The 22,177-nt window shown below is 37.8% G+C and overlaps 1 protein-coding gene across 3 annotated transcripts; it reads right to left on the bottom strand.

Moving 5' to 3' along the window:
- Positions 1 to 2,874: 2,874 nt before the first annotated feature.
- Positions 2,875 to 21,957, bottom strand: LOC139759642 (probable methyltransferase-like protein 25). 3 transcript variants are annotated; one of them, XM_071682028.1, is made up of 8 exons: positions 21,704 to 21,957; positions 17,863 to 17,951; positions 17,269 to 17,333; positions 16,772 to 16,876; positions 12,592 to 12,837; positions 8,977 to 9,844; positions 6,688 to 7,201; positions 2,875 to 3,848 (listed from the first exon to the last, which is right to left on the bottom strand). In XM_071682028.1, exons 4-8 carry the CDS (start codon positions 16,847 to 16,849, stop codon positions 3,839 to 3,841), a joined length of 1,716 nt encoding a protein of 571 aa, XP_071538129.1. In that variant the 5' UTR covers positions 16,850 to 16,876; positions 17,269 to 17,333; positions 17,863 to 17,951; positions 21,704 to 21,957; the 3' UTR covers positions 2,875 to 3,838. The 3 variants fall into 3 exon arrangements, with proteins under 3 accessions (XP_071538129.1, XP_071538127.1, XP_071538128.1); XM_071682026.1 differs by lacking the exon at positions 17,269 to 17,333 and having other exon boundaries at positions 2,876 to 3,848; XM_071682027.1 differs by lacking the exons at positions 2,875 to 3,848; positions 17,269 to 17,333 and having other exon boundaries at positions 5,652 to 7,201.
- Positions 21,958 to 22,177: the final 220 nt, after the last annotated feature.

The following is a 22,177-nucleotide window of genomic DNA, read 5'->3' on the forward strand; positions in this document are numbered from 1 at the left end:
CTGACCACTAGTTCAGGTAAACAGAAATAAATAATGCACATCTAATGCTCACAAAAGATTAGAATAATATTACTTACAGGAACAAAATATATGATTAAAATATATTACTCAGAAACAAAAGTTATATGATTGATGTTACTCAAGAACAAAATATGATTAATATTACTCACAGGAACAAAAAAAATAAGATTAATATTACTCACAGGAACAAAAAAATAAGATTAATATTACTCAGGAACAAAAAAAATAAGATTAATATTACTCACAGGAGCAAAATATACAAGGGTCGGAGAGTCTGGCATGAGGGAAGAGGAGGCATCAAGTGCAAGATAGGTCCAGTGTGTGACGTCATGACAGGGAGGACAGCCAATAGAGCTGCGACGCCCACCTTTTCCGTCCCACAGACGAACATTTTCAATTTTCAGGACGTAATGAGAAACGCCGGGTGTCATAATGAGTGTGAGACACAGCTGCCACAACCTTGTAATCCTGTCCTAACAGTGTGACAGTAGAGGGGGACAGGAGTCTGGATCAGGGTCATCACTTGTAGATCTCAAGACGTGTTACTTCTCAACTTCCGAACGGCTTCCGACATAACAGTACTTGACACTACAACTCGCCTCGCCCCGGACTCATGATGTGTGTGAACTTCAGCTTTGTACTTTACATACGGTACACTGTGTCGTGTGTGTGCTTTATCTCCCCTAACCTTGATGAAAGCGACCCAGCAGATGCTCTACTAGCATGGTGAGCAGATAAGCCTGGATCCTAAGGCGGTTGACATGGTCGAGGTAGATGTGGTAAATGAGACTCGGTCAAGAGTGGTGAGGTTTTGGCCCTGGCCCATGACGTGACAAAGAAAGGGCTATGTACACTGACACCGTAGAGCAGCAGTCACCTTGTTTACCGAGGAAGCAGGGCAACTCAAGGCTTCTTACATATAACACGAAGTCCAGAAGTGACTTGGTTGTAACTTGATCTCCTTAATGGATTCCATACTGTTGATACTGAGAAACTGTTTGAAACTGGCAGGAATTATTCTACCAGAGAACACAAGAAATTAGCAGGAATGATTATACCAGAGAACACAAGAAACTAAGCAAAAGTAGGCGTGAAAGAAGTGAGAAAAAGTAAGAGATCACCGGACAGACATAAAAGAGGTATTTAATGTCAATAAGTTTGGGGTTGATGCCAACGTCATGAAGGAAGTTTGTTGATGTAAACTATGAACACTTCTTCCAAAGATGCAAGGGTTGAACAGGCGACATAGCATGAAATAAAGCTAGAAACTTGTTAGAAAAGATGCACATAAGTTTTTGTACCATAAGAGTAGTGAATCAATGGGATAAAATGAATATATGAGATCGTGAAAATGGACACATACAGAAGTTTCAGATGTACGATAGCTAAGAAAGATCAAGGGATGAGGCCCTACGAGTGTAAAAAGCCTTTCCCGTACAATGCAAATACGTAATTAGTGCACTAAGGTTTGGGCTCCAGCAGTGGTCAGATACATGGATGAGTGAATTCAGCTCACACAAATACAAAATGATGAACATGGGACACAATGTAATGAGGACAATATATCACCACAAAGACAGCAAAGTCAAGGATTCTACGTGTGAGAGGTACTTAGGAATGACATGGTATCCAGCCAGTCACCAAATCACATGGAGATTTGTATAGGTAAATTATTTACAAGTCACAGTTAAAACTGCCTTAAAGTACACAGATTACACAATCAGTTTTCCCAGCATCTTTTAAACCAAAAACAGTTTGCATCACCACTCTGGTCTCCCCACTGAACTCTTAGTTAAGGAAGTAAAGTTCAAGGGCAACTAACCCTTCCGGAATTATGTTAGGAACTCAAAAGAAAAATGGAGGACCTGATTATGACTCCTAAATCAATCTGATAAAGCTGATTTCAAGTAGTCCTGTGAGGGGATAAGCTTGAGGACATCAGAAACCAAGCATGATCTGAGTAAAAAAAAAACTGAAATACATCAGTATGGAACTGGCTGCGGAGGAAACCATGATATATAAAAAATCAGATTCTGGATAACTGGAAACTGACGTTAAGGTGAATCTACGAGAATATAAAACTACAAATTGCAATCACAAATATACACAAATGTACAGGCAAATTCCTCATACCATAAAACATGTCAGTCTAGTCAATTTAAGGAAGGCCATAGGCTACACAGCTATGAAATCTTTCACATAAGGGGATGTAAAAAAACACCAGACTATAATTTCAGGAATCCAGAACTATACCATAATAACGACAATTATAAGGAAGCTCCGTGAACATCGTCAGTAAGGCTGGCCGAGCGGCTCAATGAGTCACCAGGAAGCCCGCGGCCGTGCGCTCTCCCACTGACGTCATACCCCACCACCAACACACTCCCACTTTCTCTTGTAGTTATGCAGCCTTATATAAATCTGTACCGGTTAAATATCATATAATCATTAATTTTAAGAAATGTATAGTCAACGTACACTTTCGGTGAAATTTCGAGTATTATATTTGTAAGCAGTGTCTATTTTGCGTGTTTTCTATCATTTCTATAACAAGTCTTGCTTAATAATTAAGATATGGAAAGGTCGAACCTGGAGCGCAAGAAAAACAATGTGACGTTCAACAACGGCAGTACTTCCAGCTGGACACTTCCCGCAGTAGTAACTAAATCAACTTTCATGGAACTAATCGGGCTAACCATGGTAATGATATTGAAGAAGTCGAAGACGGTAACTGTGGATAACACCAACTAACGCAACATTATTTTGATAAAAGTTACAAGAATGCTATGAATTCTGATTGAAGAACACACCAAAAAATCATATCACTATCATTTGTTACATGTACATTCATCAGCGTACAGAAAACCTGAGCATAACATGACAATCTTTACTTACCTGTGTATTTGTACCAGAATCATTAACTGCAACCTATTCCAGTATCGAATGTTTTTGACAAAAATGTACTACACGCGATGACAAAAACCAAGAAAAACGGAAAATCACAGAAAAAGCAACATCCATACGAGTTGGTTAATATTAAGCCAGATGGACTGCTGGATGGTCCTAGTATGAATCCTGCAGCTAAATGTATGACACAAGCCATAGATTATAAAACAAAATACAAGAAACGCATGATTCTACTGTGTTGACGGTTGACCTATTATGTTACAACTGTCTTGGTACTCTCATTTTCTCTCACTTGCTGTGATAGAATGTATATATTGGTAAAACTTGCGTACATCGTATATAAGATTTAACATTACAGTCCATCTTTATTTCAAATACACCTGCATTACACCATCAGTAATCCTAAGTTCATTCACTTTCAACCAACGCATCTTTATTTCATTCTTGACAAAGGCAGATTCACTTTTGCTTGACCCTTGGATGTAGATCACAGGCTTTCTTCAACAAATCCTCATTTTTCACTCCACCCTTGATACCACTGTCCTCTAACCTGACCATTATGGGTCATGTCAAAAGCTTCTTCACTACACCATCAGCACTACTGGCTTTTGACCAGACCCTTACGAGTCATGTCAAAGGCCAGGATTATCATGATGATTCTTGGAAAGAAGAAACTGAATAAAAGCAATGTTTCCTTTCTTTAGAGGGAGACAAAAAAGCAAAAAAAGACACACCTTAAACCTCCTTATTGCTATTTCTCCAATACTGCAGATGGTAATGATGATTTTCATATCCAAAAACCAGTCACATTTCTTATTTCCCCATGTATAGGACCCATTAAGAAAATCTTGTGAAGCTCATCTCTGAACTGGAGGGAAGCAGGTCAAGAGGTGTTTTTACCAAGGCTTCATTACTTGCACCTGATGGAGAATAAAAAAATGAGAGAGGCAGATATAATAGACTTTTTTTTACACTGCTTACATGTTTTGAGCATCATCTGAAATCAGTGGTGCAAGTCTTCTAATGACTTCTAATGACTAGTAAAAGAGTGAAAACAAGCATCACAAAATACATATACGCACAAACCAATGAGAGAGTGAATGCTGGCAATTTATGAGATGAAAAGGCTACTTGATGGCATAAAACTTTCAGGAGACAGGATCCCTGGAGTACTGAACTCTACCTTCACTTTGTACAAATAGGTAATTCGATAAGAAATTACACATACACATAGACGCACATACATACACATATATGCTTCGAAAAAAGAGGGTCTAGGAGTGTCAGTGTGTGATGCATTTAGTCTTTTTCCTTTACTTGAAGGAATGACTTTTAATTGCTGAGTTGATAATCTTCCATTAGAGATGAGGCTACTTAGCACTTCAAAAAATCCTCGAAAAAGTTTTGTTTACATCCTCTCTCGATTCTGCAAATCCTATTTTTTGGGGAGTACACGCAAGTTAAAAATTTGCTTTTTCTTACATAAATTCACTGCAATATTTGTCACTGGATATGTGTTTACCTCCCCAATTACATTCAATCACCTCTGTGTATATGTGGAATGGCTCAAAGGACTCCACACAAACCTTATATTTACCATTCTTACTCTTCCATTTGTGCTTAACATACCCATATAGTTGACATTTATAACAATGAATTGTGGATGGGATGTATATATGACAACATATCTCCAACTAATATTCTCCTTATATGGGATTTCAGGGCCATTAAATTTTATAATCATGGCATTCATACTCTTTTCCTATCAACTTTGTTATTCTTTTTTTTACATTGATGACGTCTGGCTTTTAAGCTTTCCTAGTCTTTACCTTGTAGTAGATGGAGAAAAATTATCTCTGATTAACTAAGGTATCTGAACAATCTTGACAGCTGTCATACAAGAGAAATTTTTTGGCTTGTTAATCACTTTCAGCTTTGTTTCTCTACTCATTTGTTTTACATTGTGCTTGAACTTCTCAATCTCTCTACATTTGAATTTTTTCCTCCAATTCACTTACTCAGTATCTTGTTATCATTTTGAAAGTAATACACTTAGGCAATTGCTAACTTGGAATTCTCTTTCTATGACCTTTCTTTCAGTGCCTCAAGATGAAGGTGCTACCCTGATCCACAGGAAACAGCATTGCTACCCCCTGCTTCAGCGAGGTAGTGCCAGGAAAACTCTGTCTCTAGCTGTCGTGTGTAATGCACCGGAACCACAGCTCCCTATCAACATCCAGACCCCACAGACCTTTCCATAGTTTACCCCAGATGTTTCACATGCCCTAGTTCAGTCCGTTGACAGAACGTCGACCCCGGTATACCACATCTTTCCAATTCACCATTCCTTGCACGCCTTTCATCCTCCTGCATGTTCGGGCTCAGATCACTCAAAATCTTTTCCACTCCATCCCTCCATCTCCAATTTGATCTCCCAGTTCTTGTGACACATATATCCTCTTTGTCAAACTTTCCTCACTAATTCTCTCCATATGTTATATCTAAAGTTAGATCTGCAATGCACTGCTTAGTGATCCCTTTTACTTCATACTCACATGGGTTTGTGCATGTGTTAGTTAAATCTTAAATCAAGAGTTCTTTCAGCATTCAGTATACAATACATGCAGCCCCAGCAATCAATGTGAATCAAGAAGCTACGGCTATTCATTTTTCATATACTTGAATAACTGGTTATGGACATTTGCTCTTAAAAAAAATGAGAGTTTGTGCAAGTTCCATTTATTAACAGTGAAGTTAAATTACTAATCATTTAGGCATAACAAGAAAATTTTTGACATTCAATATACAAGCATATCAAGTACACTACACATAGTATTATTATATAATCCCAGGATCCCTTTCTGTGAAGGAGCTCCTGCAACTTCAAGGCCACTCTACTTTTAGTAGCATGAAAATGACAGACTTGGTTGGATAAAGAAGTTTCTCAATGAGACTGTAATCCCTATAGTTGATAGACAATGATACAGCCTCACTGAAGGTGACTTTTCACTTGTAGCATAATCATGAACAGGCAAAGTCCACTAACACAATGCACATGTGCTCATTTATCCATTTATATCAAACTGTGGTTGCCATTCTAAGAATGAGACCTGGTGTTGCCAAGGACATCTTTCCAGAGGCTCCTGCAACCCAAGGGTGCGCTATCACTAGCAAGAATATGGGGACTGCTTTGTAAGGAAAAGTTCTTGGATGAGAGTGTAACCCCAATGATACTGCCTTTCTAAAGGCAACTTTTCACTAACAGTGAAGCCCATGCAGACAGAGTCCAGGAACATGCGATGCAGATGCATATCTCCTTATGTATAAAAGCCATAAGTTACGACTATATTCTCTGAAAGCCAATGTATACTAAAACTCATTACAAATACTCTTTGATATAATAAAACCACTGCTATGACTGGCCTAAATTGGGCTATCTTGAAAGGGATAGGTTTTGGGAAATATTCTGTCAATTGGTCTGAGCCCAGATGTCTTAGTCTGTTTAATTTTTGGTTAAGTTTTCAAAAATTCCCATGAAAGAATAATACAAACCAACTTATGGACTGTTAGGACAACTGTGGCAATAAGTGGAAGGATATCTTTCTGCAAATTCACTCAAGACCTGTATCAGGTTTTAAGTTCTGCATTAGCATCACTATAATTTTGTTTAAGATTCAGATGCATTCCACTAGATACTATGCCATTGATAATGTCTACCTTCAATTGTAAAAATATTTGCCTAGCTTCAAACAAATTTACCTTACAGCAATCAGAGCCACATTTCTGGGTGAAACCTCAACATCAAAAACCTTCTCCAGCCAGACTCTTGTGAAGCCACACTCTTTCAAGTAAACCAAACGATCAACAAGAACTAGGGCCTCCATCACTGGCTGTAGGGCTAATTGTAGACCAGTAAGAGGTTCAATCAAAGGGAATAAGTATTTATAATCTTCATAGCAGTTTTCTATGGCACTCTTGATATAATCTTGTGACAAAGTTGGTGCTATAGTTCCTATGCCACAACTCACACTCGGTACTGAATCACTCATTTGCAAAATCTTTTCATCATCTTTGCTTTCATCATCTGTTTTTTGTGTTACCAACGCAGGTTCTTCCCTAATTCTTTTATTTTCACTATTACTTATGAAACACACATTGTCTTTTGATGGTACAAACTCATAATTTTCTGTAACACTTTTTATATATTCATTCAAGTCAGTAAACTGTGATTTTCTTACACAACGACGACGTAGTTTCTTCAAGGTATACCCCTCTGAAAATAAAGCAAAGATTGTAATAAAAGAACTTATATTTTGAATTTGGAATAAATCTTGTAGCAATATGAATAAGACAAAATAAAATCATGACTGTAAGATCATAACAATACCAAAAAGAGTAATCACCATCTTTTTTCATACATATTCACCATTCCCTGTGTCAGCGAGGTAGCATCAAGAGCAGATGACTGAACTTTAGAAGGAATGCATCTTTCTTCATCTGTATGTATGTATATGTATGTGTATGTATATGTATGTATATGTTGACAAGTATATGTGCAAGGGTTGAAAAAGAAGGCAAATGAGAGGTGGGATGCGATAGTATCATTAAACTTTAGGGAGAATAAAAAGATGTTTTGGAAGGGGGTAAATAAAATGTGTAAGACAAATCACAAATGGGAACAATGGTGAAGGGGGCAAGGGGCAAGTAATAACAGGTAGTGATGAAGTGAGCATTTTGAAGGTTTGCTGAATGTGTCTGATGATAGAGTGGCTGATGTAGGGTGTTTTGGTCAGGGTGGGGTATGATGAGGGGGTCAGGGCGAATGGTCTGGTTAAGAGGAAAAAGGTAGTGAAGGCTTTGCGGATGATGAAATCTGGCAAGGTGGCAGGTTTGGATGGTATTGCAGTAGAATTCATTGAGAAAGGGGGTGACGGTGTTGCTGATTGGTTGGTAAGGATATTCAATGTACGTATGGATCATGGTGAAGTGCCTGAGGACCCGCAGAATGCGTGCATAGTGCCATTGTACAAAGGCAAAGGGTATAAAGGTGAATGTTCAAACTACAGAGGCATAAGTTTGTTGAGTATTCCTGGGAAATTGTATGGGAGGGTATGAGAGGGTGAAGGCATGTATGGAGCATCAGATTGGGGAAGAGCAGTGTTGTTTCAGAAGTGGTAAAGGATGTGTGGATCAGGTGTTTGTGTTGAAGAATGTGTGAGAAATACTTAGAAAAACAGATGGATGTAGCATTTATGGATCTAGAGAAGGCATATGATAGGGTCAATAGAGATGCTTTGAGGAAGGTCTTGAAAGTGTATGGTGTGGGAGGTAAGCTGCTAGAAGCAGTGAAAAGTTTTTACCAAGGATGTAAGGTATGTGTACAAGAAGGAAGAGAGAAGAGTGACTGCTTCCCAGTGAAGGTCGGTCTGCGGCAGGGGAGAGTGATGTCCCATGGCTGATTAATTTGTTTATGGATGGGGTGGTTTGGGAAGTGAATGCAAGAGTTTTGGAGGGAGGGACAAGTATGCAGTCTGTTGGGGATGAGAAGGCATAGGAAGTAAGTCAGTTGTTGTTTGCCAATGATACAGCTTTGGTGGCTCATTCAAGTGAGAAACTGCATAAGTTAGTGACTGAGTTTGGAAAAGTGTGTGAAAGGAGAAAGTTGAGAGTAATTGTGAATAAGATTGAGATTATTAGGTTTACTAGGGTTGAGGAACAAGTTAACTAAGATATAAGTTTGAATGGAGAAAATTTGGAGGAAGTGAAGTGTTTTAGATATCTGGGAGTGGACTTAGCAGCGAATGGAACCATGGAAGTGGAAGTGAGTCACAGGGTGGGGAGGGGGTGAAGGTTTTGGGAGCGATGAAAAATGTGTGAAAGGAGAGAACGTTATCTCGGAGAGCTAAAACGGGTATGTTTGAAGGAATAGTAGTTCAGAGTTATGCTAACAGAAAACACTAAGCAGTATGCTAGTTATAGTTGCACTAATTCATTAATTTGTACTAGGCCTTATTACTTTACTAAAATCAAAATAGAGAAAAAATTTACCTTTAACACAAAATGCCTCCAGAAGTGCTCTATATGCTACGTTTTTCTTATGATTCTCATGATCATCATCAGTTTGTCTTACCCATCGTAGACCTGATTCCTGAGCTGCAAGTCTTAGACCAAATGTTGTCATATGAACATTACTTTGCTGCAAAAGGTTTTTCAGAGTCTTGCTCATGGGAAAATTCATAAAACGTTCGCCAGCAATATCACATGTTTTCTCTAATTCTTGAATATATACTTCCTTGAACTGGTTTTCAATACATTTACTCCCTTCTAAGTCTTCACAGTTTCCACTCATATTATGGCCCAAATTTTCACAACTTCCAGTTGGATTTGTATAACCAATGAGTTTTTTCATGTTCCCACTGATCAACTGCATTTTGTGGTAGCAACATGAAAGTAATATAAGAGAAGACACTTGAGAGCACTCTTTAAACATTTTGATCATGATGGGAGATAGATCAGCACATGCATGAAGTCCAAGAAGTATAGCAGACATTTTGAGATGAAAGACATCTGTACACACTACTTCTTTGTTTTCATTTCTGGTAGCCAAACTATTAATTTCACTTTTACTGTCCAAAATGAGAACAGGTTTTTCACTCATATCATCAGTCACTAAAGCTTGATTCCTGAATTGACATGTACATACTGGGTCCACCTGTACTAGCTCCGAGATCACTTCTTTTGCTTTCTGAAGGGTCATCTTGTCATCTGCAAGAGTCCAGTTCACATGCTTGATCCCACTGCAGTTGCCTAGGAGTTCCTTTTGCCTAGCATTTGCAGATCTTACTAGCTTGTCTTCACTTTCAGCACCAATAACTGTTAACTTGAACATGTGGTGAAGAAAAGAGTCTATATAACCCTGTAGATTAAAAGGAATTATCAATACTCTGATAAGAAAATACATACAGAAATACATGAGAAACAATGAGAGACTAGTGACCTTTAAGGGTCCGTATTACTCATTTGGTTCAATATAGCCATGAAATACAAGAAAGGATCCAAATTTATGTTTGCAGACTTTTGCTCTTCTTAATTTTCACTTCACATATCAAGCTGAATCATCCCTAACAAAATGTTTCGACTGTAAAAAAATTCAAATACATCCCTCTCATATTATCATCTGAAATATCTAGCCTAAACAATCAATTCACCAGGTCTATCCACCTCTTTTGCACTCTACCACTCTTTCTTGCACCTTCAATTATACAACAATAATAGCTTCATCACTCTATCATCTACTGTCTAAATGAATTTTGTGTCCAAATGTCTGGCTATCAATTTCCAAGCACTGCAGCATTTCTAATCTCAACAAGATGGCATCAAAAACAGACAACTGAGACTCATATGTAGTACTATCTACCTATCTGACTTCAATTCCCTTTGGAAAAAGTCTCCATACCTAGTGAACTCCAGTCCTACTTCTTTGCCTTTTAGTGCATCATCCCTAACAAGCCAATGACTGAAAGCAACGCTAAAGCAGTTCACTAGTTATGGAGACTTCAGAGCTGTGGCAACTCCCTTGAGGGAGTTTCAGGTAGGTGCAGGCACCAGTGATACAGACAGATAGATAGAAATAAGATTAAATACACCCTGTTACCTACAATATCTGTATTTCAAGTTTCCCAAGTCCTAGGTGCAGGCCCAAATTGCTAATAATCCTACAAGAATACTATCAAAAATTCTAAAGCCCAAATTATACAAAAAAAAAGCCTTGCTGCACAACTTTTCATGCATAGTATCATCAAAATAGGGACCAACATCCAAAAAGATTTCAGACATTATCACAAGGTTACTGCACTTTTGGCAGGGGGTTCCATACCTGGTCTAACTACCTGCCTATGGAATGGCTATGTGATACATCTCTAATGCATGTTCCATTATGGAACTTCCATAAGGGGTGATCACGGCAATAGTCTCCATAATTACTGAACTCCAGTGCTGCTTCTTAGCTTTTAGTGTCTCACCCTTAACAGGCTACTGGCAGAGGGCAAGTCTAGTGCAGAGTTTGTAGAGGCTCCTACTTAATGTTCCTACTGACTACTTCTACCAAATGCTTTCTGCTGATTTATGCATTTATAATTACTCCATGACCAGTTTCTATGAAAGAATCCTTTTGTTATTCAGAACTTCCCTAAAGGCTCCTGCTGCCCAAAGCTTTGCAACTACCAGGAGCAGAGATACCTAGGTGACTTTCCACTTGCGGTGTAACCTCGAGCAGGCAGTCTGGTTCCAATGCTCTCTGTTGAAAATCTAATACACCATCCAATGTATAAACCAAACTAGTAAACCTCGAACAAGTGATGATAAGAAGAGGCATTTCTAAAGATTAAGATAAAGAACACTGTAATGACTGTGAGACTGCACTGAGTTTTAGACTATGTCTGAAAGATTCATATGTAAGCAGGGAAGATTTGCCAACAGAAAATATCAGAGACAAAAGACACATTACAAGTTTCCATTTGATAATTGAAGGTTTAAAAAGTCACCTTGAACACTCATTCCAATGCTTGAGGCTTCTAAAGTATTACAAACCTAAATCATTAATGGATTCAAAAAACATCTGATTGAGCATCTGAGTTCAGAACTGCTTATGAGAAAGGCAAAGTATAAGTGGTACTGGGAGACTATTGTCTGAAACAGAATTTATAGATGACCATCTAAAATGCTCATGGGAAAGGCGACAAATAAAAAAATGGCTTGACTTGACTCTACAGTTTTTTTCATCTTATTCATTTATTCTTTTTATGATGCTTAATTATGCAAAGGAAACTGATGAGGAATGGCCCAACCCACCCACATACACATGTATATACATAAACGCCCACACATGCATATATACATACAGATACATACACAGACATTTACATATATACACATGTACATATTCATACTTGCTACCTTCATCCATTTCTGTTGCCACCCCACCACACATGAAATAGCATCCCCCACCTACCCCTCCAGCGAAGCAGCATTAGAAAATTAAAAGAAAAAAGTCACATTTGTTCACACTCAGTTCCTAGCTGTCATGTGTAATGCACCAAAACCACAGCTACCTTTCTGTATCCAGGCCCCACAGACCTTTCTATGGACCCTACAGTTACCACTGTTAAAACTTTCTGAAGTCCTGCCTTACGAATGAAAATAACAAACAACCATAACATTTTAGAACTCTCTACTCACCAACTACTGCTTTTTTAGCCTTAATTCTTACTTCAATCCTGACTTCTTACTTTGTCCACTCTCCTTCCAACACAACAAAGATCCTGAGAAAATCTATACTCACTGCTAGTGCTCTTTTTTTAGTCATTCTGTCAATGCATCCATGTTTAACTTCCATACGTCAAAGTGGGATGGCCCATTAAGGCTGATAGTTAACTCCTTTCTTATTCACTTTCCTTGGAGCAGTAAGTTGACTTACTTTCAGAACTCTTTCCAGTCTCTTAGGTACACCTCCATACCTACTTAAAGTCCTAAGCAATGATAAGAAGTATGCAGCCTCTATAATTTCTCTTATCATCAAATTATATTTCACAAAAACACTCCCTTTTCTTACAATTCGCATGTACAAAATTAAAGACATTAAAACAAGCAAACATGAATACTTACGATACCACTTCCAATATCAAGGACATGAAAGCTTTCAGTTATATCTGAAAGTCTCTTTACTATGCCAAGAAGGGATATGACTTCATGTCTCTTTTTCACTGTCATTCCTCGAGTAAGTTCCTGGGGTAGGTTAACGTTCTGGGTAGTATCTACTGCAGGCTGGATATGGCAGTCACTAACCAGCTGGTGTAAGGTAAGCCTTCTACATTCTTCTAAAAAAGACTGAAGGGAGGATGGCCAGTTCTCCTAAAAATATGAAATCAACATGAGACATTACCTTGAGCAAAAGCAAAAATTGCTAGAATATATTTACACACACATAAACACAGCTTCAGGATTCTGTGTGTATGGACTTGGGAATCAACACTGTCCTAACCAGTTGCCAGAGGTCCTCATTAGGAGAGGAGTAAAGGAGACAAACTGTCTTATGGCAAATATCAGGATAGCTTTCGAGTATATGGATAAGGAAATATTCACCAAGCCATTTACATCCTACAATATGTTTCCCAATTTAGGTCAATGCATCTAAAGAAGCCCATGAAGCTAACAGAAAAGGTCTACTGGAAAGCAACAAAGATGGTACCACAATTGAGAAAGCTAAGTTACAGGGTGAGGCTAAAGGCTTTAACTTTACCGACCTTGGAAGAGAGAAGAATGAGGAGTGACCTGATCACAACCTTCAAGTTTTTAAAATATATTGATGTGGACAGTGAATAGTTCTCTGAAAGATGTAAGGATAGAGCAACCAGAGGACATAACATGAAATTAACCAAGAAATTTGTTAAAAAGGATGTAAAGAAGTACTTTTATAGCATAAGAAATGAATGGAACAGACTGACAGGGTATGGTTAATGCAGACAGCATGCATAAATTTACAAAGAAATATGATAGCAGAAAAAGTTCAAGAGATGGGGCTCCATGAGTGTAAAACTCCCTCCTTATACAAAACAAATAGGTAATCACACACACACACACAGATTTTAGAGAAAGTCAGGTACACAGAGGATGACAATTCTACACCGAAGGATATAACTGAAAAGTGGGTGGCACCAAAATTAGGAAAATAGGTGAGATAGGAGATCAAGTTATAAATCACATAATTTTTTGCTTTAAAGATCATGAACCAGGCAAGAAAAAGAAGTCTTGGAGGCAGAACTCTATAGAATGTCAGTGAGTAAAGTAGGATGAGATAAAGTGGGACAAGACATAAAGAAAAGATATAATCATGGAAAGTAAACAAACATCAACAATTTCCTTGGTAGCATTACCAGAAAATGGAATTCAGTAACCAGGAACCAGGGCTTTGCAGTGAGAGGGTCCGTGAAATTTACAAAGGAGTGAGAAAATGGGATCCTCTAACCTTAATGGTAAAAAAGAAAAGAATAGCTTCATAAAAGATGTCAAAAAGCAAATGAGCTTTGAGATGTGCAATGCAAAGATACAGAATGCACTCCAGCCAGCTAACGAGCAAGGAATGAGTACACCATGATAAGAATGCTGGAATAAAGAAACTTTGAAAATAATGATGTGGTTTTTTTTTTTTTTAGAATGAGGGAAAATTCAAAACTTTCCCTTAAATTCATTAGGAGTCAGCTGTTATTTAAAGAGTAGCTAATCAGTCTAAGAGATCTAAAGAGAAGAATTGTTGAGGACGATGTAAGGATATGTGAGAAACTGAGTAACAAATTTATGTGTTTTCACAGTGGATGACTCTATACATCTAAAACCAGAGATATCTTCAACAACTGGCTACACAGCAAAGTTCCCAAAATCTGGAAACTTATTAACATAATAACAATCCTAAAATCCTCTAAACCATCCATTTCCCCATCTTCCTACTGCCCGATATCTCTTTAATCCAGGATCTATACTCTGAAAATCTAATCCCCAACAAAATCAAACAAAATACTCTACCACCACACTGAACATTGACCTCACACATATCCTACAAGGATTACACTAATCTCAACCCCACCCCCACACAGCGCCAGTGGCAACAGACATCAACAAAGAATCTGAAACTATACCCTGATATCTTCAAACAAAAAATACTTAACGCAATCCTCCAAAACAATGACAAAAAATGGTTGGCCAATTTCATAGCTAATCCCCATGTCAAAGTCACTCATAATGGTTTCACCTCAAAAACACTAAAACTCTAAAATAGAATTCCCAAGGAGCAGTTCTTTCTTCAACTTTCTTCAATCTCTTTCTACACAACCTCCCAATACCTCAAGCACACCTTGACATGAATGTCCTTTCACATACAGATGAACTCACAATCACATCACAACACCCTGATACCACGGCAGCAATATCAAACATGCAGCTGTACATTATACAGTTGGAAGGATGGCTTTTCAAGAACATAATGTCTGCATCTCTAAAGAAGTCTTCTATCACTGTTTTAAACCCACACACGAGAATCCACATCACACCCTCCAGTCACCTTAAATGTACAGTCACTCCTACTAAAAACACATCAACCATTCTAGGCATCACATACAACACACATTACATTCACTCCTCACATCAGTAACATTAAAATACAAACTTAATTCCTTCATAACACTAAGTGGCACCAGATTTGGAAAATACAAAGAATTTCTCAACATCCTTTGAAAATGGTTCATCTGACTGGCTTTCTGTCTCCTCAAAAACAAATATAACAAAGCTGCAAACCATATAAGATAGTGCACTCAGAATAATCTTTGGATGCCTAACAACCACAAAGACAAAACCTTTACAATGAAGTGAAGATCCAATACAGCCCCAAATCAACATGATCTAGCACTTAATTCTATGCATCAGCACAAACCTTCCCACTCTAAAACTATCCACCAACCATCAAGCAGAATAAAAAACTTATCTCTGCCTTGCGTTTCTGTAATTCCTTGAGAGAGAGAGAGAGAGAGAGAGAGAGAGAGAGAGAGAGAGAGAGAGAGAGATAGAGAGAGAGAGAGAGAGAGAGAGAGAGAGAGAGAGAGAGAGAGAGAGAGAGAGAGAGAGAGAGAGAGAGAGAGAGAGACCTACACTCTCCCATCTACACTCTAAACATCACACATCGCTGCAACACAACATCATTTCAACATATTCCAAGACACTTTATGCCCACAATGCAACTACCACAGAGAAGACCCCGAGTACTTGCTACTCAACTGCACTGCACTCTGTGCACATAGACACCAGAGATGCACATACAGCATCACATCACCTTATGACCTATGATCCTGACAAGAGGATGTGAGCTGCTTCCTGAGTGCTGCAAAAGCCTCATAAGGGACCCCTGGAGCAGGAAGTAAGTACTTGTGTCTAAACATACAGAATCACATAAAACAAAAATATCATAACTCTTTAAAAAGAAATCATGTCAGACTTTAAAACTAAAAATTTTGACTTTTGAATATCTATCACTTACAATCTGTAACTCCATTTCCACTAACATAGTCATCAGTTTCTCTAATAATTTCATCATACTACATACCTTCCTCACATCTCCATTCTTTATTCAGTATATTCTAATTCTAACCATTCTACAAAGGTAATTAATCCTTTTTATTCATGCAATACTTATTCAGTCCTACTGCATTTTTTACAATGATACATCAAATCTAAGTAGTCTACAATGCACACTTCTTCCAAACTTATATCAAAATTCTATCCAATAGCCAAATCCCCAAGTGCACCTTGAATTCTTCTCCCTTCTGCTTTCTCACTATCATTCTTATCAATTACTCCCATGTACCTTAACCAATTAAATATAACTCTAACAAGATATTTGTTCTTTCTTGCATTCACTTTCAACATCTTCTTCTAACATACACCATCAAGGTGACCTACAATTGTTTCCAGTCACTCCATTAACTTGTTTAACAGAGCAAAATTACCCACATGAACAAAATGTAGTCAGTTCCAAGCTGTTCCAACATAGTTCATCTGTACTCCATAGTCACTCTCATCATACATAATGCTCTATCAATGAAAATATCAAATAACTATGGAGACATTACACAGCCCTCAAACAACTCAATCATAACACTAAATCTTATCAGTAAAAGACATCCATTACTAAAATTCTAAACAGCAACAGACACTAATGCAAAACCACAAATAAAATGAATATAGTCTCACTGTAAGATCTGTAAAGTTCAGAGACTTGTGGAATGTTATACACTCTTACTTGATAGTTATGTTGTGGAATCCCATTTAAAACCTCAAGTGGAAGTTCAGTCAATGCATCTCTCCATTCAAGTGGCATTTGTGAAAATATGTTTCTCGTGAAAATCTGAAACATTGTTACACATAATTAATAAGAGAGAGAGACAGCTAAGTATACCTTGTAACTGTGGTGTTACTTCATTACATAAGAATGCAATCAATAAAGAATTTCAAAGAGAAGGAACAGGATCAAAGATATCATTCATTATAAAATACCATAAAGGACAGGTGCATGCAAGGGAGAAATGTAAGGACAGGGATAAGTGAAGACTCCTTTGCTGTAGCCTCCCTCTTGATGGGAGATCTTGCAGGGAACAGACGTCAGAGATATACATAGATGGGTCCAGATGTAATACCAGGAATGTTAACAAAAATTTGCATTACTTAGATATTCACACCTATTCACAATTATCTAATTACAAGTGTAATCAGAACCCCTAATCAAATGTACACAATTACCTAAACATTTTGGAGGCTTGGATGTCTTGAAGAATTATCAAGGCCTTTTGTAGTCAAAACATATCCTGCAAAAGACACATACCAATTCTTTTTCAGCTAGTTTTATATGATTTTCAGTAAAACTAAAATTTACAAAGGCTAAGTAGAAGTAAACCAAGAAAATGATGTTAGGAAAGAAAATCAAAACAGTTCAAAGACTTTAAATATATGAATAAAGAAGAAGAGTCCCATTAGTTTTTAGTTACACTTTATAAGCAGAAAAAAATATACAAAAATATAAAACTAAAAATTATGATACAGGAGAGGCATAAAAGTCTTGGATGATGAAAACATCAACATGCACAATGTGGAAAAACAAAGACCAAGCAATCTGCAATAACAGAATACACCACAAAGACACAGGGATAAACTACTGTAGTATTAGCCAGAACAGAGAACTGGACTTTTATTAAAGATATATATACCAAAAAACTTGCTGCATACAATACAGTACAAAACTAAGCCAATGTGTACTCATATCATTTAAACTCTCTAGTATGAAGTGTAGCAGACACATCATGCATCACTGACATCTTTTTTTCATGCAAATGATACCTGAGTTACAGGAAAGTTATACAGCCACTCCACATTTTGCAGAAGGTGCACTATATCTTCTAGCAGTTCTCTTTCCATAATAACACAATCTGTAAGAGAAAAAGAAAGTAATGCCAAACAGATTTTTTGGACTCCTAAAACTTTTACCATATCAAGTCTTTCCAACTTATAAATGAAGTGTGCAAATTGCAAAATAAAGTAACTTCAAATTTCTTTAACTCAAGTATGCACAACTTCTGCTAACGATAACTAAAGTTCTGAAGCACACATTTATTACAGTAATTCTGCAGAGTAGTGGTTAGTACAACTGACTATGAATTCGGGATAGGTCAGTTAGGTCACAGTCAACCAAAGATAGCCATAACTGGGCCACACAACTGGCCGTCATGTTGTCTATCATAAAAATGAAAAAACATTTACCAGTGTATAATTAACTAAATACACAACCTCAGGACCACTTCAAAGCAGTGTTCCAATCAGGAGCAATGAAGTGATGGACTTCTTTGGAGCATGAAGTTCCTTGGTAAGACTGTATTTCTTTTCCTTCACTAATGATGGTAAAAATACAAAGTGTAAACATATGTATGTAAAGTTTGGTGAAAAATAGATATACATACCTACTTCCAGCCTGAGTCCCCTCTATCTTTATGAGGCTCCTGCTGCACTCAGGAAGCCAGCAACAACTCCGGTCACAATATGTAGTGACTTTGAGTGTGCTTCTTTGAGCACACTATGAAAGGGCACTGAGTTGTAAGTACTTAGTGTCCTTGTTATGGTAACTGCACTGGGTATGAAGAATATTTGGATGAGGTTAAACAGAGTTTATCTAGTTATAAGGATGGGTGATGTCTAAAGCATAAATGGGTAGGTATGTCTTGAGTTTGTCTGGGTAGTGTGGCATCTGATGGGTGAATGTCTACTGGGAGGGAGTTTAAGACTGAGTTGGAAGGGTGGATTCTTTTTTCACTGTTAGCAGAGATGGCTTGGACAACTAAACACCATAATCAAGGCCATCTCATTAATGTTTTTATATATATATAATGTTGTATGGTTGCGAGGCGTGGGCTATGGATAGAGTTGTGCGCAGGAGGATGGATGTGCTGGAAATGAGATGTTTGAGGACAATGTGTGGTGTGAGGTGGTTTGATCGAGTAAGTAACGTAAGGGTAAGAGAGATGTGTGGAAATAAAAAGAGCGTGGTTGAGAGAGCAGAAGAGGGTGTTTTGAAATGGTTTGGGCACATGGAGAGAATGAGTGAGGAAAGATTGACCAAGAGGATATATGTGTCGGAGGTGGAGGGAACGAGGAGAAGAGGGAGACCAAATTGGAGGTGGAAAGATGGAGTGAAAAAGATTTTGTGTGATCGGGGCCTGAACATGCAGGAGGGTGAAAGGAGGGCAAGGAATAGAGTGAATTGGAGCGATGTGGTATACAGGGTTTGACGTGCTGTCAGTGGATTGAATCAAGGCATGTGAAGCGTCTGGGGTAAACCATGGAAAGCTGTGTAGGTATGTATATTTGCGTGTGTGGACGTGTGTATGTACATGTGTATGGGGGGGGGGGTTGGGCCATTTCTTTCGTCTGTTTCCTTGCGCTACCTCGCAAACGCGGGAGACAGCGGCAAAGTATAAAAAAAAAAAAAAAAAAAAAAAAAAATATGAGAAGGTTAATAGAGATGCTTTGTGGAAGATTTTCAGAGTATATGGTGCGGGAGGGAAGTTGCTAGAGGCAGTGAGAAGTTTTTACCAAGGATGTAAGGCATGTGTATGAGTAGGAAGAGAGGAAAGTGATTGGTTTCCAGTGAAGGTCGGTTTGTGCCAGGGGTGTGTGATGTCCCCCATGGTTGTTTAATATGCTTATGGATAGGGTGGTTAGGGAGGTAAATGCAAGAGTTTTGAAGAGAGGGGCGAGTATGCAGTTGGGGATAAGGTCTGGGAAGTGGGTCAGTTGTTGTTTGTTGATGATACAGCTCTAGTGGCTGATTCGTGTGAGAAACTGCAGAAGTTGGTGACTGAGTTTGGAAAAGTGTGTCTGAATGTGTGTTTACGGATGTGGTGGTCAGGAAGGTACATGCAAGAGTTTTGGAGACAGGGAGCAAGTGAGAAACTGCAGAAGTTGGTGACTGAGTTTGGAAAAGTGTGTGAAAGGAGAAAGTTGAGATAAATGTAAGAGCAAGGTTATCAGGTTCAGCAGGGTTGAGGGACAAGTTATACATATATATATATATATATATATATATATATATATATATATATATATATATATATATATATATATATATATCTTTCTTTTCTTTCAAACTATTCGCCATTTCCCGCATTAGCGAGGTAGCGTTAAGAACAGAGGCCTGGGCCTTTGAGGGAATACCCTCACCTGGCCCAATTCTCTGTTCCCTCTTTTGGAAAATTAAAAAAAAATGAGAGGGAAGGATTTCCAGCCCCCCGCTCCCTCCCCTTTTAGTCGCCTTCTACGACACGCAGGGAATACGTGGGAAGTATTCTTTCTCCCCTATCCCCAGGGAATATATATATATATATATACACATACATATACATATATATATATATATATATATATATATAAAATGAGTGGAAAGGCCATTCCTCGTCCGCTTCCTCGCGCCACCTCAGTGAAGAGGGAAACCGACCAAGTATAATAAATAAATAATAAAGCAGGGGATAACAATGATGTTTTCCTGCAGATCTGGGCAGCGACAAGAATGGATATATATTTCTTTCTTTCATACTATTCGCCATTTTCCGCGTTAGCGAGGTAGCGTTAAGAACAGAGGACTGGGCCTTTGAGGGAATATCCTCACCTGGCCCCCTTCTCTGTTCCTTCTTTTGGAAAATTGAAAAAAACGAGAGGGGATCATTTCCAGCCACCCACTCCCTCCCCTTTTAGTCGCCTTCTACGACACGCAGGGAATACGTGGGAAGTATTCTTTCTCCCCTATCCCCGGACTGCATATATGTAATGCCCTAAGGAACGTCAACTGGAATGATGATAATTCAATTCTCATGTTAAACTAAGTAATAATGAATATATGAACAAACATTGGTGGGTTTTCTTTATATGGTAAACTTAAATATGTTTCTATCCCTATGGATCATGCAATCTAAAATTGGTAACACAATTATTTTCCTCTTCCACAGTAAATCTGATAGAAGGTACTAAATTGTTAAGTATAGGGAAAAATGTTAACTGTGTTGATATAGCAAGATCATTTTGTAATTTGGAAAAGTACAGTAAATTATCTAATGATGAAGTAATGATTTGTAAAGGATTTCAACAAAAGATATCCCAGTCAAACTCTGTATCAACTCCACTTTTATCAAAATTTATCGATTAATGCACATACTTCCGAAGTTTGATCCACTACCCCTACTTTTACATTGATTTATCCCATATTGTCCCTGATATACACATTCTTTCTCACCTTACTTAATTCTATACACTGAAAAAAACCGCTGCAAATCATTGCAACATTCATTACATTATTTGAAACTATATAGTACAAACATTGTAAACACATCAAACATCAAAGTTAAAAGAAAAGCAAACATACAAATTTAAACTGTGAATAACTCTTTTATCTTAATATGTCATGAAATCACGTTATAGCTGAAGGGTAAATGACATATGGGATCATAGTTTTACAACCAGAACGTCAGATATGCATTACCTTAAAGAGATTTTCGTTAATAACATCCTCCCCCAGTATAACAACCCTAGATTCTTTTTTCTGTATACTGAATAGATTATGAATGTCTCAACCTTGACTCACTATATGTGACTTGTAACATTTTTATGTAAATTACTGAATTCCAAAATACTTCACCTTCTTATTCGTTTTTGTTGCTTAGGGTGTCTGAGTACACCACATCTCTAGTCGTTCTCGCCTATTTCGGGGTTCTTCTTGTGGTTTTTAGCTGCGTGGCAGGAAACCTCTTTGATTTCTATTACTAAAAACTTGTAATATATTCTTATTCACATGTATGTGTCAATCTAAAATTGATATTCACACCTCGATTTTTTTAACTGACAAGAGACACAATCATGACAATTGTTTACGTCGTGTACAACAGAAACTGCGATTTCATGCTAACTCACTAGTGTTACACTTCAAATAAAAAATAAGATTCTGAAGACTAACTATCAAAAATATATTTAGAAATAAGGAAATAGTATCATTTCTTGTTTTCTCTGGTAATATCGAGTATTGCAGGGATTTTCTTTTTTTTTTTTAGTTTTCTAGAATCTTGATTCTGGCGGGAGCCGGGCAGGGACCAGAGTATACATCCACAAGTTGTTT

Source organism: Panulirus ornatus, chromosome 33, assembly GCF_036320965.1.
Source record: "Panulirus ornatus isolate Po-2019 chromosome 33, ASM3632096v1, whole genome shotgun sequence".
In the NCBI taxonomy this organism is placed as follows: Eukaryota; Metazoa; Arthropoda; class Malacostraca; order Decapoda; family Palinuridae; genus Panulirus; species Panulirus ornatus.

Excerpts from the sequence above, each read along its gene's own strand:
- LOC139759642 (XM_071682026.1), bottom strand. The coding sequence starts at position 17,940 with ATGGAAAGAGAACTGCTAGAAGATATAGTGCACCTTCTGCAAAATGTG. Across the intron at positions 16,877-17,862 it reads ATAACTTTCCTGTAACTCAG|ATTTTCACGAGAAACATATT; the intron begins GTATCATTTGCA and ends ACAATGTTTCAG. Across the intron at positions 7,202-8,976 it reads GGAGGCATTTTGTGTTAAAG|AGGGGTATACCTTGAAGAAA; the intron begins GTAAATTTTTTC and ends CTTTATTTTCAG.